This window comes from Triturus cristatus, chromosome 5_1 (assembly GCF_964204655.1).
Source record: "Triturus cristatus chromosome 5_1, aTriCri1.1, whole genome shotgun sequence".
Lineage (NCBI taxonomy): Eukaryota > Metazoa > Chordata > Amphibia > Caudata > Salamandridae > Triturus > Triturus cristatus.
Window position 1 is genome coordinate 767262538 of NC_140587.1, and position 19386 is coordinate 767281923.

The 19386-nt window shown below is 47.3% G+C and overlaps 1 protein-coding gene across 2 annotated transcripts in view; it reads left to right on the forward strand.

Annotated features, from left to right (window-relative positions):
* The window catches only part of OSBPL1A (oxysterol binding protein like 1A), a 1951189-nt gene that overhangs the window by 494660 nt on the left and 1437143 nt on the right, over positions 1-19386 (forward strand). For both annotated transcript variants that reach the window (XM_085605749.1, XM_085605748.1), the window contains exon 12: positions 14796-14891. In XM_085605749.1, the coding sequence (XP_085461875.1) occupies positions 14796-14891 (96 nt within the window). The remainder of the gene's footprint in view (positions 1-14795; positions 14892-19386) is intronic.

A 19386-nucleotide genomic window follows, 5' to 3' on the forward strand; every position in this document is an offset into this window, starting at 1 on the left:
AGTGGAGTTGTGTAGTGGAATAATGTGGATGGTGTGCATAGGAATTATATGTCTCGTAATTATGTGGTATTGAATGTAGTGGAATTATGTGGAGGTGTATGCGAGATCTATTGGTTTTGTTGGAGTGCAGTCGTGTGGACTGGAGTAGAAAGATTGTGTGACATTCTGTGCTGTGGAGTGGAGTCGCATTGTGTCGTGGAGTGGTATTGAGTGGGTTGCACAGATAGATGTACGTGTTGCTACTTTTAGTGAACATAGAAAGGTGGTGTTTGACCCCCAGGTGCTGAAATTGGGCTGTGGCATTTTTTTCTGCTGCATTATCTAGCACCTGTAAAACACATTTTATTTCATTTTTTTTTTTACAGTTTCTTAAATAACACTACACAGCTTGGAAAGGAGTCTGTGCACTTTACTTATGGATTACATAGTCAAAATTATACGGGCCAATTAACATTTATTGCAACGATAAGTTGTAAATTTGAAATTAGCACAGAGTTTGGATCAGCAAAAGAAGTATTAAGGGAATGAAATAATGGAGGGGGAGATTAGACACAGGTGGTAGCCAATATGCAGGACAGCAGCGGTGGCACCGAAAACCATGGACGCACTAAAGCAGTATGAATCAGAGGGGCCACAGGCGGAGGATAGAGGCGGGAGTTTCACAGAAGCTGTAAAGCACACGAGCTGAAAGTTGTAAAACACACACTCTCGGAAGAGTACTTAATTTACAATTGTCTTTTGAAAAATTCAAGCTATAGTTGCATTCTTTTCTTTAAAGTTGCTGTACTAGCTTGTCTTTTTATCTACTGAATGGTACCATTAAAAGTTTTATAGATCTCTTGAACAGAGACCATAAATGAAGAGACTTCTTTTTGCACCACAATTTAGCTTACAATTCCTTCACTATCGTATGTTGATTCTTGTTTCCTTTAGTCGAGTGCACAACTCATGGAGAGAAAAAATATAATAACCTTAATGTTAACGGCGAGCAAAAAGTCAATTAAATACATCTGAATTAAATTTATACGTTCAAGTGTATACCTTTCGGGAAAAAAATACATACCTAAAAAATCGAAATTAATGTAGATTAGTGGGGAGGGGGCGTGGCTAACCAGCCAACATGGCGGACGCGAGCTTGTAGTGCTCCAGCCGACATCCCTGGTAATCCGAGAAAATTCTCCTTCAAGTGCGCCGTTCATGCCCGCAACTTGCAGCGCCAGACAACTGACCGGCAGCGGTCACCGGGAGACTCCTGCTTCCGCGATTTCCACATTCGAGGGAGCAATTATGGCAGAGGGCGCAGTCGCGGCCTCCGCGAGGGGAGGCCGCGAGGTGGAGACCCCTGTTGGGCAGCGGTCCCTGGCGCTGCCGAGGCCGTTGGTGCTGCAGACGCCACGCCGGTGTGACCTGTTTCCCTGCCCCGTTCTGAGGAGCGGCTCTGTGTGTGGTGTTGCGGCGAGCGGAGAAGCGTGGGGAGGTGCGGCCGCTGCCGTGCTGGGGCCTGAGGCCAGGGAGGACTCTACTAGACGGCGGTAACTGGAGCGGTTGAGACGGTTGGCGCCACGGACACAGTGAGGATGACGCCTGTGGTCCCATATCCGTTCCGCGGAGTGGATCTGCCTGCCCCGTAACTGCGGGGTGACCCACAGGCCGGAGGAGCCGGGAGGTGTGACCCCCGGATCGCTGCCACCTGCGGACCTGTGGCCTGGAGCGCCAGTGCTGGGGAGACAAGCAGGCGGCCCTGGAGGTAAAAGCGGTCCCTACCTGAGCTCGGCTGGGGACGGGGCTGCGGGAAAGCTGGAGGCCCGCGCGACCTTGTCAGTTCCGCTGCGGCCCAAAGGAGACATTGCGGGGACGCCGCATTGAGGTGGCAGCGGAGGAGGTGAGCAGAGGCTCGGGACACGGCGAAACCTCATGGACCGGGGGGAACCGCGCAACCGCGCATCTAGCCCTCCCGGAGACATCACGCTGAACGCCTGCATGCTATATTCGAGGGACGCTTTGGTGGCAGGGCTGGCCGAGCGGTCGGCCCACATGGTGGAGGTGGTGCTCGCGGAGAGCTGAGTTGGCAGGCCACGGGCGCAGAGGCGTACTTTGCCGATGAGCTCCAAAGCCCAGGCGCTCTGAAATGAACTCAGAAGTGGATGTGAGGGGCGGCCTGCATGGCAGAACGAGGTGAAGCCTAGGCAGTGTTAATCGCACGTGAGGACGGCAGCCTTCGTGAAGTGCGAGGACCGTTGGGTATGAAGCGGAGATAAACAGGGCATCTCCCGCTGGTGCACGTGCACTCTGAATGACACGAAGGACGCCCAATAGCTCGCCCAGGGGAAGTGCAGGAGACACGCACTCCTTCCATTGCAGCTGCGCACCCTGCTCCCTGTGTTGCTATTTCCAGGTTGCGACACGCGGCACATGAACCGACTTCAGGAGCGGTGCCCGGGCGTATTCGTTGCGTACTCGCGCTAGCTGCCCTTCCACGCATCGTGCTTCGCCCAGACCAACATCGGATCCCAACCACGCAGTGGTGGGTCTCTCGAGTGCTTCGGAGGCGGCGAATAGTCCAGCAACGACTGCTGCCACAAGCAGTTAACAGTCCCTCCTATACCGGACACTGGCTGTGAATGCCCACGGCGCAACAACTCATGATGGGCTGCATGCGGGCCAAGATGCAGCAGGGACCGATACGAGCTGGCAACTTAGATCCCGCGCGTCCGAGGGAGTCGAGTGAAACGGAGCCGACAACCACAGCGCTGGCTGCCAAAATGGACACAGTCCTCGCAGCGGTGGAGAGGCTAGGGACTGCACTGGAGCACACCAGGACATCCTTGGAAACTCTGATCGATAAGGTCACGTCTGACTTCACGCTCCTCCATGCGGTTCATCGCAAATTAACTGAGAAGGTCATCGCGCAGGGGCAGGTGCTCAAAGATCTCCAACCGGTCATCCACAGTCACGCAGCTGCATTGCAAGATATGATGGAGCGGATACATCCCCTTGAGGACAGGGCGGGGGATGCTGAAGGACGCTCGCTCGCGTCGTAACAATATACGTGTAGTGGGCTTGCCAGAAGGAGAAGAAGGGAGACATCCTGAACATTACGTGGAGAACTGGCTGCGAGGCCTCCTACCGCAGGGAACACTTTCAAAACAATTTGCGGTGGAGGGAGCTCACTGTGTGCCCACCCAAAGGCCCCGGCCGGGAGCGCGACCGTTTCTGTTCATATTCCTTAACTACCGGGATCGGGACGCAGTGCTGCGGGAAACCCGGAAACTAGACAACCTGACTGTCAATGGCAGCCACATCATGCTTTTCCCGGACTATACCGCCCTTGTGCAGCGCCGACGAAACAACTACATGGCGGTGAAGCGACAACTTCGAGAGTTGGAACTTCCGTACTCCCTGCTGTTCCCTGCCAGGCTGCGAGTGGTTGCGAAAGGTAAAACTCCGATTTTTGCCACACCGACGGACGCGTGGGACTGGTTGGAAGAATCGGGCCTATGGACAGGGACGAGGCCACGGGATCCAACTTACAACGCAACATCAGGCAAGAGAAGCAGGCGTTGCCAAAGGCAGAGGGCGCCCCGCGAAGCAGCACCCAAACAGATGGCCCCCAGTCCGGAGAGAATGCGGCTGGAGCGCCAAAACGTACTGGAAGCGGTCACGACACTTGGCTCCCCGAGTGCTCCGGCTCGCATGGACTCTCCTACGCAACGCACAGGGGTGTCGAGCGGCTTGTCGACACCATCATCCGAACTCTCTGATGAGCTGCACATGCCGGTAGTCACCCCGCAAACGGCGGGTGAGATCCTAGGATGAAGATGTTGCTGTAATGGACATTGTAGACGTTCGTGCACGCAAGTGCCAAATTGTGGGTTATGGGGGTTTGTTGAATAAGTGGGGGGACTCAGCGGGGGCACTGAACACGCACATTTGGTTGATTGCTGCCCGAGACAGGCTGCGTTTCGGACTGCGGCACCCAATGGATCTTTGTATGGGTGGCACTCGCGCGCGTAGGAGGCTCGCGGCTGCGCTCGAGCACTGCCACTTCGGTGGGCTCCACCAATGGCACTCTGTGTGGCACACCGCATACGAGAGGTATGATGGGGATGGTCATAGAAGATTGTTGGCTACATGCACATCCCACCAGGCCACACACTGACCTAGTTCCTGTCTATGCATGGTTATAAAGTTTGGACGAACAGACGCGCAAAGTTCGCCCCCAAAGTTATGTTGGTCACAGTTCTCAAGTTGTTATGGTTACGACAGACCGGTTCACTCTGGCTCAGACGAGCCCAGTACTTACTAGAGCACGCCCCACCCCAGGCCTCCCAACGATCTGCACACCTCAGCAATGACGCACGTTAACATAATTACGTGCAATATTCGCGGAATGCACACGCCAACACGTAGATATTCTATATTCGCTTATCTCCACAGACACTTGGTTGGAATCGCCCTATTACAGGAAAAACACATAACACAGCTCGAGCTGGAAAGACGGCGCTGGCGAGGACAAGTGTATGGTACAGTATACTCCGCCCATGCCAGGGGCACGCTCATCTGGGTGAGTGCGGGAGTCCCGTTCGTTAGCACGTAGGTAGTAGACCCTGTAGGCAGGTACACTCTAGTACGTGGAACACTCAACGGTCAACACATACTGTTGGCCTCGATCTATGCTCCGAATGTTGATCAACCGTCATTCCTGGCGCGGCTGTCGCTGGCGGTCACCCCGTATGCTGGTCTCCCCTGGCTGCTGGGCGGCGATTTCAACTCCGTGCTAGACGTGCTCAAGGACAGATCCTCCCCCCCCCCCCCCCCCCCCCCCCCCCCCCTCCCCTTCATGCCACGTCGGCAGTGTCCAACACGCAGGCGCTCACGGACTGGCTCTTACACTGGACGCTATTAGATGTGTGGCGGGTCCTCCACCCAGCTGACCGCATTTACTCCTATTACTCTGCGACGCATGACCTGCATGTCCGACTAGATAGGGTGGTGGGATCCCAGTCTCTCCTGCCATTGGTCGAGTGTTCGGAATATTTGGGACGGACGCACTCCGATCATAACCCCTTGCGGATTCAACTCCGCTGGGAGGCTGATCGGCCCCCTATCCCCACATGGCACCTCCAGCCTGCTGCGCTGGAGGATCCTGAATTCCGCTCCTCATTAGGGACAGCTATCCTGACATATTTTGAACTTAACGAAGGCACAGCAGGTAGCGCACTGGTGGAGTGGGACGTCCTCAAACTAACACTTAGAGGTCACTGCTTGGGAGCCACATGGAATATACGGAAACAGTTATCAAAGGCTCTCGTCCGCCTTGAATCCCAGCTGTTGCAACTTGAGGGAGAGGGTGGGGGTAGACACTCCAATAGACTAGAGGATTTACGGACACAACATGCAGAACTTCTGGAGCGATTGCGATGTCATAACTATGCAGCCCATACAGCCCGCACACACGCCACAGCAGACAGGGCGTGCCGCTTGCTCGCGTGGCTGCTAAAACAAGACGGTCCTTATGCTCCGATCGCTGCCATACGTACACGGGAGGGGGAATTGGTGTACACACAAAGGGAGATACATAGGGTCATGGTGGATCATTATGCACGGCTCTAACAGTCAGGGGTTAGTGGTACGAACCTCGAGATAGAGGAATTCCTCGAGCAGCTCCAGTTGCCTGCAGCCTCAGACGTACATCAGGAGGAACTTAACCACCCCCTCACCTTGGAGGAGATAGGGGAGGCAATCGCGTCCATGGCATCTGGGAAGACGCCAGGACCGGACGGCCTGCCGGCCGAATTTTATAAAGCTTATCGGGAGACCCTGGTGCCTCAATTGCACATGCTTTACGCCACAGCTCTGGAGAAAAACGCACTGCCCCCCTCGATGCGCGAGGCGTATTTGGTATCCCTGCTGAAGCCTGACCGAGATCCAACGGTCTTGGGGTCTTACAGACCGTTGGCGCTTCTTAACGCGGACTATAAAATACTGGCTAAAGCTCTAGCGGAACGGCTGGTGCCAGTGGTTGCAGCCCTAGTCCACAGTGACCAAAATGGGTTTGTCCCCAAGCGGAGCACGTCGCTGAACCTGCGGAGGTTTTTTAGAGTGGCGATGGATAGTATAAACGAGTGGCCAAGGGCAGGTTGCTTGATGTTGGATCTGGAAAAGGACTTTGAATGTTTGGAATGGAGGTACCTTCTCAGCACTGTTGCAATGCTATGATCTCGGGTTGGAATTCTCACAAATGGTTGGCCTTTTGTATAAGAGCCCCACAGTCCGGGTGCGGCTGGGCCCGTATATATCTGAAGCTGTGCCTATCTGCAGAGGTACCAGACAGGGGTGCCCGCTGTCACCACTCCTGTTTGCGCTGGCGATCGATCCTCTGGCGGTAGCCCTGCGCGCATTGATGGGTGACGGCATACCACTGGGAGATGCAGTTCACCAAGTGTCGTTATATGCGGACCACCTGCTGGTCTATGTGAGAGACGTCGAAAATATCCCAGCACAGTTGGCCCGCATATTGCAGGATTTCGCTACATTATCGGGGCTGCGGGTAAACGCCAGTAAGTCCTGCCTTTATGCGTTTGGGGAGGGGAGACAGGACCCGGGATACATCCTCAATGGAACGAGGGTGGGGTGGAAGGGGGACACCTTCCGATACCTGGGGATACAGATATATCGTCAGCCGTCGGACATTTTTGACGGAAACTTGGGCAGGGCTCTCACAGCCATCAAGTCACAGATGCGTTTCTGGGGCACATTACCGCTGACAGTCACGGGCAGGGTGGCATTATCCAAAATGGAGATTCTCCCCAGGCTCTTGTATTTTGCCAATCTGCCATTATATGTCCCAGCGGCATTTTTTGCCACGTTCTCCAAATTGCTTCGGGACTTCATCTGGGAGTGCAGTCAACACAGGCTGTCATCAGCAAAATTGTACGTTCCGACAGATCAGGGGGGACTGGCAGCGCCTTGCTTAGAACACTATTATCTGGCTGCGCAGCTACAATGGATTGCTCGCTGGTTTGCGGATAAAGGCCGAGAGGACACAGCCTCTACGCTGCCCCCCTACTCTCTGGAGCGGCTACTTGCGCTCTTTCACCCAGCTGTTAAGCACGCAGCGCCAGCACCACTCCTCCTGAAGGTGGCATAAAAATGCTACCGCAGAAGCCTATTTCTCACCAGAGCTCTAACCCCATACGCGCCGGCGTTGCCACTGGAGGGCTCCCCTAGCGGGGTAAGGACGCTCACCTCTCTCGTGCTCATTCACTGGCGAGACGCTGACATACAGACTCTAGGAGATTTGTATCGAGATGGTACGCTTATTCCATATGACTCTGATAGAAGAGGACGGGCTGCCACCAGGCCAATCCCTTCTGCATCGCTCCCTTGTTGCAACCCTGACAGCTAAATGGGGGGACATGTCCACAGAGCCTCATCAACACCTTACCATACAAAACCTTCATGTTATGGGGCGAGGTAGGCATTTGATCCGCTGGTTTGCAGCGTCACTGCGTACCCACGCAGCGATCACACTGGAGCCTCTCCGACACAAATGGGAAGCTGACATGGGGAGGCCATTGGAAGATAAGGAATGGGAGCGTGTGTTGGGAAGCCCAGTGCGCATACCCAGAAATATGAGGTTCCGACAGATCCAGTTGTTCATTATACACAGGGCGGGCGTACCTTGAGGCGGTCAATAGGTATTTCCACCGCACGGATGCAGTGTGTCCCAGATGTACCGAACCAGGGGTGGGTATAGTCCACATGCTATGGAGCTGTCGCAGACCCCATACGTACTGAGCTGCTGAATGTAAGCACCGGCCGTAGTTTACCGTTTTAATGGACTGTATACCTGTTACACCTGTACCGCAGAACCCCGGCCACGAAGGTAAAGTCCCGGTTTCTAGATCTGGGTATAATAGCCTCTAAGCGATTACTCACCAAGAGATAGAAGGCACAAGACCCACCTCACGCGCAAGCATGAAGACATTCACTTCTTGCGTGGGCCAGAGCAGAGGGAACCGCCATCAGGAGGGAGGAAACGATGGGGTTGTGGAAGGAGCACATAGCTGCCCAATGGGAGGTTCTGCTTCAGGCACTACAGAGGGCCGAGGAAAAGTGCTCAGGGGGACAACTTGAAGGGGAGGACGGGGACGTAGGGTAGACCCCAGAGTCTTCAACCGTGTGCAGCTGTGATGTTTCATGTGGGAGTTGATTAGTATTGTCATTTACGAAGAAAGTGGTGGTCGCCATTGAGAGAAATTAACATTCAATCTGAAATGCTGGGATATGTTGTTGGGGAGGCTGGGAAAAGGGCGGAGGAAGGGAGATTGTGATACCAATACCAGTCTGCGTTGAGTCTGTTAGTTGTTAATAATTGTTATTATTCTATACCGTCTGTTCTGAAGTCCATGCTGAATCAGCTGAAAGAATGTACTTACGGGACTGCCGAAACTAGCCAGTCACCGACCTGTGAAGCATAGCACTAACGAAAGGAGAAGCATGTTGTCCTTGTAACCAATTCGGGGCAGTAGATGCGCCGTGTATGTTAATGGGCTCAACTTTTAATGCAATTAAAATATGCTTCCATTGCCGATACATGTCATCATGAATGAACAGCGCAAAAATATGCTTCTTTTTTATGTAACTGTAAAATTCAATAAAACAAATTTAAACAAAAAATGAATGTAATTAGTGGGCGAGACAGTTCATTTAGCTTAGAAAGTGAGGTAATCTAAAATAAACTGCTGGTAACTTTTTACATGTAATATTCATAGATATTTTTCTTGATCAGCAAGCACATCTTCGTTAATAGCTCCATCTAGAAGCATACTCAATGTACACATGCTTTTGAGGCTCACTATTACAATGCACATTTCAAGGTGGTTATTATTTCACATATTAACAGTTGGAGCGTAACTGAAATTCTCTACGGTGCGCAACTGCACACTGCCGCCTCCTCACGACGTAAAAAGTCTGTACAAGTGGGCATGCACGTTTGTTGGTGTGTGAGATGGGCTGACTGTTTTACAAAGAAAGCGGAAGTTAGCATTGCACTCTGTGGCCTCGGTTCTTGGGTATGAGGCTGAACGTACACCTTTTCAATCTGTTATTCAAATCACTCTAAAGTCAGCAGAGACCGCCATTTTCCAAGCTGTGCCACAATTAATTTTGGTAAAGGCACCATGCACATCGTTAAAACATTGTGAGACTATGGTCGTTCTCACACATCACTCCCTCGTTTTCTATCTGTCTTGAATCACCTTTGTCCTGTAGGCTCATCATCAGTGCCTGAGGGAAAGCATTTCTATGGGAAATCTGGGAGCATAGGGGTTAATTGGTATGAACTGTGTCAGAGAGCCTTTCATAAGCAACTGCAACACCATCACTAAACTGTCAATGATGAATTGATAACTGTCTGAAAGCCTCATGTGATTCAGTTAGAAGGCTTATGGCGTTTTAAAACCATTATTGCTTTCCTCATTCCAAGTAAATATTTCAGACCAGCTCTCCACATTGGTTGTATGTTTTGTTGTGTTTTTTTCTCCGAAAATGTGTTTGTTTTGTCTTCCTTGTCGGTTTTCTCTCACATTCCCCCCACTGGCCTTCAAACCTGTTTTTTAGAATGCCGTCGTTAATGCTAATTTTTCGTAACCTTTCCCACACTGTATACATAAGGTTCTAGTGATCTGTGTTTCTGTAGATGCTATATTATTGCATCATGGTCAAAAGCCAGTGGTAGAGGGGCTTGTAGTCACACTTTCGTCAAAACCGCCTCTGGTACAGTAACCTACTTCTCTCCCTGGACACTGCATACTGAATGATGCAATAATATAGCATCTACAGAAACACGGATTAATCACTAGAACCGTATGTATACAGTGCACATTAGGTGTGCATGGTTTATGTCTTTATTACAGGATTCCCTAGGAGTGGTACACACGGTGCTGGACCCCGTGAAGTCATGATGAAGAGCTATTAGGGGAACAGCTCGTAACATGTTGACAAAAACACATTACTGAGGCAACCAGACTCATTAAGGTCGGGTTTCTTCTCAGTACACGACCCCTGATTTCTACCCATACCAACTAGGGGCAGGAATAAATGAGTGGCCAACTAGTTAGGTATTTTAAAATTTTCTTTCCCTTTCCACTCCACATCACTGCACTACACATAGTCTAAAATAAAAAGTGCTCCTACGTAATTCGCAAGTCGTACCACGCCTCAATCCGTAGAGGATTGAGAGGAACCCTAATGATGAAGCATGCCACCTATGGGCAACCCTGGTGAGTGAGGGGTCTCTAGAAAAAAAGTATTTTTTCTAGACAAGGGACTACGACGAATTCTTGCTGTATCGTATCTAATTCCCCAAGGGTAGGTTTTCTTCGATATACTCTATTTTTGTCTTACTACGTAACTGTCAGGAGGCTAGACCTAGCCTCTACCTCTATCTCCCTCTCTACTTTGGTAACGACTTGGCTTTTTAATCAGTAGAGCAGGTTTTATTCTAGTTTTATTTTTCTTCGATCGGTTGTGATACTAGCAGCACCGAGATGCCTCAGAGCATTTGAGCGCTATATAGAATTATAAATCAAATCCAGTTGATAGAAATTGAGAATGTTTTAGTGATCAAAATGACAATAAACCAAAAAAATCCAATAAGGGGAACCTGTGCTATGAATTTTTTAAGTTTTAAAGGAAAATAGCACCAAAAAGCACAAAACACAGGTTGGATACAAGGACCAGTTTGATCCCAGTCAAAGAATTACCTTCTGACTTAGAAACCCCCTGAGAGGATAGAGTCCTCAGTGGAGTAAGGCAGCAGGCTGAATCCGAAGAAAGTGTCAGTGACGACCGGACGCTAAAGGATAAAGTCTCAGTGAAGCCGTACACAAAGGTGGAAAAAGTTCTGAGTTTGCGCCCAGAAAGCCTTCATCAGGGCCAGGCTGTAGCGAGAGAGGGTTTGATGTCTTTGGATGCTGGTCCGCATCGAGCCTTCTCAATCTGATTTGTTTCTGCAGAACAGAATGTAGCGGGAGCTACAGTGAAGTCAGGCCCATCAGCGATGCACGCTCGATGGATCGGCTTGGTAGATTGGTCCTGGTCTTCTGTTGGCTGTCAAGCCAAAAAACCTTGACCACGTTTTTAAGTTCCAGGTTTTAGGGTTAGACAGGAAGAATGCACTCTGACCCCAGCCAAGGGTTCCAGAACCTCAAGAGCAGCACTTTGGGTCAGGACTCACTCCATAGGAGCCACCAGGAAGGTCCAGGACAGGTCCAGTTGTAACTGGTCATCTGGACTTTCTCAGGAAAGTAGGCTTCTTCCCGGATTTGCATCCCTGTACCTTAACAGGAGGTCAGACAACTGACCCTTGGAGTCCACTTCTCAGTCCTGGGTACAACTGGGAGAACTTACAGGTCACAACATCGGCTACAGTCCTTCCGTCTTTCACAGGTGCAGAGGGGCTCTGAAGAGGGTGTCTAAGGGTGCCACGTTTATGGCTAGAACTTGCCAGTGGGTGGGGTGACTCCTGGCCCCTCCTTGGCCAATAGGCAAAACGTTCCCAGGGTTAACCCAATCCACGTTTGCAGCCTTTCAAGTGTGCCCTACTGCAAGAAATCCCACAGTGCCTCGCACTACCTAACATTAAGATGGCTGAATCTTTCCTCCCTTGTCCAGAGCTCCTGTGCTCACACTAGATGTGTCCCGCTCCTCAAACCCTCCCCTATGGTCACATCAAACAGTTTCCTGTGGCATCTTTCCTACCCCTGGGATTGATGCCTTTCTGTCTAGCAGAGCAATAGAAGGGGCAGTCCCAGGTGTGAGCTGCATCTGCCTGTGACGGTGTAGCTCCCTTTGAAGTTAATTAGGTATTTTGCACTGCCCAAATGATGATGTTGTCAGGTGAACAGAACGAGTATCTTTTTGTCAAATATGCATTACAAATGCAAATCTAGCTTTACCAATTGGATTTGTAATAAATATTTTTAAAAGACCAAGAAGTAACTTTTTTATCTGGTTCCCAGGCTCAGATATCCATAATTAATTTTTACAATCACTCCTAATGCTTTTCCAAGACGTAAGTGTCAAAGGCTAACTAAGTCAGGATAATTTGCTGCACCCCAGCCAGTGTAGCTTTTTGATTTCATGCAGTACCATAACTTAGCTGTGTTTTCTCGAGTTATCTTGCAAATTCGAAGCTGCTCCGAGGGACTCTAAAGGGCCACATGTAAATTGCAGTACGGTTAAGGTCAGACCCTGATTCTATATAAATGAGTTTTCATTGCTACCATAGCGTTTTGCAGTGATCACACTGGTCGCTTGCTGGGGTATCTAATGTGCATTAGAACCTAGGGCTCATTACTTCCCCTATTGGTTCACAAGATTTTATTTTAGCATTGACCGAGGCAGTTTCTGGTAATAAAAATGACAACGGATTGCCCATAGTCAACTTTAAACTCATTTCACAGTCTACCATTTTACCCTATACCTCAAAAAAGCAGCTCATTCCCCTGTCTGCCAACACAAGACATTGAGATTACAAAATCTCTGGTAAATGGCCCCTTTGAAGGACCCGCTGGGTATTGCAACACCCACCCAGCGAGGAGCACAGCCCTATGGTGAAGCATACCACTTTAGTTGGTGAAGCCAGTGCATCCTATAAAGGATGCCCTTTTTGACCACCTAAAATTCACCAACATCAGTGTGGAGTTGGTGTAGCAATGGAACAGCACCCTACTTTCTTTATAATTGTCTGTTTGCTTAGGACGTGTGCTGGACCACCAAATTCCTCTCCATCCCTTTCTTTTTGTTTGATAACTTTTTTAAAGTACTTTTTGTAAAGTATGTGTTATAAATCCAACTTTGTAATGAATTGTATTTGAAATAATATTTTAAAAAGTCCAATAAATAACTTTATTTGGTTCCTAGGCGGAGATAACATGTTAACATTAGCTCCCAATACTTTCCTATGGAACAAATAACCCTCTCACAGTGAAAATTGCTTTTACGGCCTTTTTTCTGTAAGGGCAAGTTTTACTTTAAAATGTTAAATTTTCTACTCTTAAATACGATAACTTAAGGTTGATTTCGGGTGACCTATTAATATTTATTAAGAGGTTTTAGGCTTGTTAAAAGGAGTTATTTTGACAGATCGAAATTGCAATGCTTCTACAACAGCTGGGCAGGGTTTTGCACCCATACTTGTTAATCCACACCTCCATGTGTGTAGATTGAGCAGCAGTAGTTAACATTATTAACCTACTTTCCAAGGTTGAGGATATTATACTTGCTGTGCTGTATCCTTCTAGAAAGTCCATTTACTCCATGCACTTGGAGAAATTTGTGGTCTGGTGTGGAGCATAGCCCATCAACCGCTTGCAGGCCGAACTGTCATATTTTATAATTTGTTTGGTGTTTGGCACCGCAAGGACTTCATGTGGACGCAATTGAAGGTTATTTGTGGGCCCTTTCAGCTTTTTTGCTTTTGCCATACTAGCCATGTTCTTTTAAATGACTGGTTGCGCTGCGGTCATAAAAGGTTTAATCCACATGTTTCCTTTAAAACCATTTGTGATGCCACAGTTGAATCTCAATCTAATCCTGACTTTTCTCATGTGCACTCTTTTTGAGCCGATGTATAAATGTGCGCTACTTCTTCTGACTCTAAAGGGTGTCACCCTCATAACGAATACTTCAGCTCTTTGCATGAGTGTGCTCAAAGGTCTCTTGGTGCAGCCACCTTACACCACCATTCTTCCCAGGTAAATCGATGTTGAGGACCAGTATGGCCTTTTTGCAAAAAGTTGTGACTTCTTTTCATGTTGGGCAGTCCATTACCCTCCAAACGTTCTTTTTTCCACTTCACTCTTTAAATGAGGAAAAGAGACTGCTTTGACTGGACCCAAAAAGAGAACCTTGAGTTTTTACATTGATTTTTCCAAAGACCATTGGGTGGATGATCAGCTTTTTGTATGGTTCTTTAAGGCAAAGATAGAAAAGGTGGTGCAGAAAAAAACAATATCAAGTTTCCTCTACATTAAGGCATGTTCAAATTGGTGACAGAGCAGCCTTCAGAAGGACTGAGGGCTCATTCCAAAATGGTCAAGGGTGCTACCATGGAGTTGTAATGAGGAGTGGCAGTTCAAGATATCTGTCTGGCCTTTACATGGACATCAGTGTATACGTCCACGAAGCACTACTGTCTTGACAGCCAGGTCTGACTGAAAGATCTTTTCGCTTGTTCGGTTCTGCAGAGCTTTTTGGTGCATATTCTTTATAACTCCAGATTCTCCTCTGCCATCCTACCTCTTTCTGTGGCATGGCCTTTCTTTCAATCTGAATAGGTCCTAAATTATAGTTCTGCCCACTGGAACCTCTGATTGGGTTTGTGCTCTGCATTCGAGGTTGCGGACAGAGCCAAGAAAGAAACTTATGTCAGAGTGCAGCGGTGGTACTTATATTGGGCTCCCATCTGTCACATCCAGGGTGGAGCAGAGTCACTGCGAAGCTGCATGGTGCCACATGCCGGTGCTTAGGAGTACATCTGGTAAAGTTTTCGGTATCTTGTGTGGCGTATGGCGATATTCTGAAGCTGAGGAATCTGCGGGTAGATGGTATCCACCAGAAAGAGCATTAGCGAAGTTCAGTAACTTGTTCTTCAGAGGCAATAGGTACATTCCTCATTAAAACTAATAGTTTTCCAGGTCGTTTTACTTGCTTTAACGTTGAATTTTTGATATAATATGTTAATATATATTTGGTTCAGTTATACTTCTTTTTCCATATATTCCAAGGTAAAACCCACGGATGCAAGCTTTTTTTCGGTGAAATGCTTTGATGATACGGTTCACAGCTTTAAGGTCCCTCCTAAATCTGAGCAGACAAGACAGGTAATATTCTTTTCACAGCTTATGTTTTAAACATTATGAACGAGCCGCTTACATCTTGGTTAGAGAAGTAATGAAGGTATTCTTTAAGTTTGAATCCATTTTGATTAACTAATGCTCTGTGCTTCATACATATTTCATGAGCTTACTGTTACCATGCCAGCCTTTACTGCATTACATCAGGTTGTTGCCATGTTCTTTTTTTCACCAAAATTGGGAGCTGTACATGCCCAGGTCTTGTTACATGAGTCAGACTTATAATAATTCTGCATACTTTCTGAAAACTATTTGGTGAAGCACCACATATATTTGGTGCCCTTAAGTATATTAGTTGAACTGACTTGGAGTTGTGCTCCCTAGCAGCCAAAAGGCAATATGGGAGCAGCATAAATAAAAATGCTTGCTGTTTTATGATGGCATTGCCTTTTGATTTGGCACAGTTACTTTTCACTAGGCAATCTGCTTTACTTAGGTCACATTATTTGTGTTTTATAAACACCTTTACATTACCCTGTTGGCATAGTTAATGGGAAATAACTATTCTAGTGCCCACTCAAGCCATCATTTAGCATGCAATACTAAACCAACATTTCCCTCCACGCTTCTGGTCTGATTTTTTTTGTGTGCTTGATTTTCCGGCAAATCATAGAACCTGCGGGCTAGGGTGTCATTTGCCATCTACCAGGATTTAAAGATAAACTTGAAACTGTTGCTGCTAAACACAATAACAAAAATCATGTTTCAAAAGTATGCATACTTTATCTGCAGACTATAAATATTGAATCATATTGCTGAACCTCACTTCTGAAGTATGTCGAAGTGGTTAAAATATAAACTTACATCCGCCCTTTAGTCTAATTCAGCCTTGCTTTGGCAGGACTGATTGGGGCCATTTAGATATTATTAAATATTCACAAACCTTGCCTAGAATGCCACACCCCAGGGATTCAACCACACTCCTTTAGGGGAATAATTTTGCCAAGTGGCAGAGTAATCGGAGTACTCCATCTCCACGAGACTAACCCAGACCACATGTTCCAAAGTCCGGAGTGCAGAATTACAAGCCTTCTCTAATTGGCAGACTCTAGAGCCCTGCGTATGAAGCTCACTGAAGCCAAGAGACTGGATGTTCCAAGCTCAATTCCTGACCATGTAAAGGCGGAATAAGAAAACTGTTGATACACACAAGTCCAGTGTTGTCCTGGACCTTGATTGTAAGGCGACAAGCCTGAAGAGTCTTGGCCCTTTGAATGATCAGAGGTCTGCAGACTGTGGACTTCAGTATTCCTATTAGGAGCATCTGACAACAAACTGCCATTTCCAGCAGCAGAGCCTTATTTCCCCCTTTCTCGCTATTCCCTTATTCTGAGATCTTTGAAAGACCTATTGGGAAAGAGGGACGAAGCTCCACCACCTGCCTTTCTGCCTTTCACTGGCCTTTATCCTGGTTCGAGCTGTTTCATGTTTGTGATCCTGTATTCTCCCCCCTCCTTCACAGTCCATGCAACTCTGTGGATCCCATCATCATATACATCCTTAGGATGTGCACTGCTGGTGGAGTGTTATGAAGCCAGAGTTGTCTGTCATCAAACTCATCAAACCAATTAAATCTGCTCACTATTTGTATTCTCATTGGAAGGTCCATAAAATTGCATTCCTTTTATAGGACTGCTAAATGTATATTTTAAAAGGAAGCATGGGAAGTAATGCTATTTGCCTCAATAAATAAAGTGGGAATGTTTTGTTGCCCTGAATTTGCTTTCTGTCACTGCTACTACGTTTATGAGCAGCTTTTAGTTCTAGGACTGCTGCTACCACTACCTACTACAGTTTCAACTTCTATTTTCTGTGCTACTGTCAACAGCACTCCTATACATAAACCAGTTGGTAATAACAGCACTATGACTTCTGGTAGTTCTACACAAAGTACTTTTACTAATACCAGCACCACTAGTGGGGAGTATGTCTAGAACTACTTTTTGATCTGTTTTTATTAACACTACTTGAACCAATACTCTAGGTCCTACTACTACTTGTGATAGTAGTGCAGGTGTTACTGATAGAACTAGTACTATAACTCATGCTATATCTCCGTGTGCTGTTGTTACTACTGGTGCTACAACTTATTGATCTGCTTTAACCACTAATTACTTCTACTAATACGTGTAGTGTTCAGACTAATACTGGTCATACTCTTACACATAGTACATATGCTGCTTCTAGTGCCACAACTACATATGCTAGTTTCCTTTCCACCTCTACCTTCCCAGTGTTACGTCCCACTCACCCCGTTTTAAATCATAATGTGCTATACTTAGTGCATTGTGAAAGTGATATATTATGGTACATGCTTCATAAAAATTGCAGTCTATTTTTCGTGTGTATATTTAGCACAATGGTAAACAGCACAAAGTGCTTCAAGATAGATTCATTTCTCACCAGCTAAATCCTATCTCAAAATTTTTTCCGTCCTCCTTCTGCCCTTGATAAAATACTACTTTAGTAAAATTTTGTATGTTTCACAATTAAGGAAATTTTTCTAAAATGTAGCGATGCTGCTTCACAAATGCATATTTGAAATTGTAACTTAACTGTGTCCTGTTAATATCGCCAGAGAGTTGTTGTATTTGTTTTAAATAGAAGGTTACAACTAAAGAGTGCTTCCACCCTTTATGGAGAGAGACTGCTGTCTGTTCACAAGAAGAGATTGTTGGTTGATCCTTTTACCTGTACCCTTGGAGATGGGTGACTACCGCCTCTCATTGTAAATTCATATAGTCTTACGTTACTGTGACCCCATATATGTTTTGTGATTATGCTTACACCTGGTGTGCATGGAAACCATGTACAATGTGAATGGTAAACTCTGCAAGGGCATATGGCATGTAGCATACAATGGTGATTCCTTTCAGAAAGTTAAGTCCATTCTGGCTTCTGTGTTAATGGGGCAAGGTATTCAGTTGCACCCCAGCAGAAATCTCATTGAAGGTTCACTTTCCTCTTTCTTCTTGATAGCCAACATCCTGGCCAGACCTCTGCCAGAATATATAGTATTGGCCTAAAATGGATAACTACCTAAATTGATCTCCTTCCAGATCTGCTTGGAGATACCATACACCTACTCAGGCTGTTTGAGTTTTATGGGACTCTTTTACATCCCAGTGGCCTTCTGTAGGTTCTCCCTTTGTCTTGAGCTGAAACCAGTCTAGAGAGAGGAGAGAACTCACTTGGAGAGTATTTTGTCAAATAAGCATGCAATTGCCACTTAGTTGCCTACTAGGCCCTCCACAGTAAGGACATGCACACGACAAGATGCTTTCCATTATTGGTCAGCATTATGATTTTTAAAGTTTGAAGATGGCATGCCTTCTTATTGGCCTTGGTTTGCCACTAATGTATCCTAGAACCATTTGAGAACTGCCCTTCGCCCCACAGAGCCAATACATTATATTCAGTTTGGACTGAGGAGAGCTCCCCAGCCCAACTTTGAGAACTTAGCAGACCAAGGTCAGAAATTCTGACGTTGTAATTCCAGCCTTCCCTCCCCACCAAGACATGGTGTAGGATCTGCTTTCATGGTTACCCCTAGTTTTTGCTTGATGTCAGTGTGTTTTTGACCTATTCAGGACCCCAGCAACTGTGCTTTCTCCCCTAAATTGACCTGATAAGTACTTTGGTACCTCCATAATTGGCTATTGGTGTACCCTTGTAAGTCCCTAGTATATGGTACTAAGATACCCAAGGCATAGGTACACCATGGGTCTTCCAAGGGCTGAAGCATGTATTGTGCCACCCATGGGAGTCCACTTAAACTGTGATTAGAGGCGTGCCATTGCAGCCTGTGTGAGTTGGTGCTTGCACCTCTCATGACAGATATAATTTTCCTTCTATCTGAGGTCACTGCACCTTAAATTTAAAAGTCACCCCTAAGGCAGGCTTTTCAGTCCTGGGGGCAGGGTGCTTGGTTAGAAGTGTGAGGGTGCCCCTGCATGAGCAGGACACCCCTACAAACTACGCAGTCGATTCACTAGGCTTAGTAAGTGTGGTCAGCCATTTTTAGACTTCTAGTGGACATTAGTCATTACAAGATGTCTAACTATATAGTGGCTGCACCAAACCGGTCATGTTTGTTATCAAACATGTTAGAATCATATCCCAACACCGATTCCAGTGTTGGAAGTATGGTCCCATGTACTGGGGGGACCCTTAAGGGAACCCCCCACCCCCTGTACTCCCAGTAACAGCCTTTCAGGGTCTTCAAGCAAGCTAGTGCTGCTCCTGACAACAGATATAATTCTGCCCTCCTGCTGCTGAGCTAAGCTCAAACATTGGAAGGTAGATAGGAAATAGGTTTCCTGTTTCAGGGAGGTGTGACCACCTCCCAGACATGTATTAGTGTATTGGGCTGGGGTGGGGGGTGCTTGCCCTCTTGCCCACCAGCCTGCTTTGAAGGGCACATTTAGTTCCCTCTTTGCATGCTTCAGTTTGAACCAGTTCA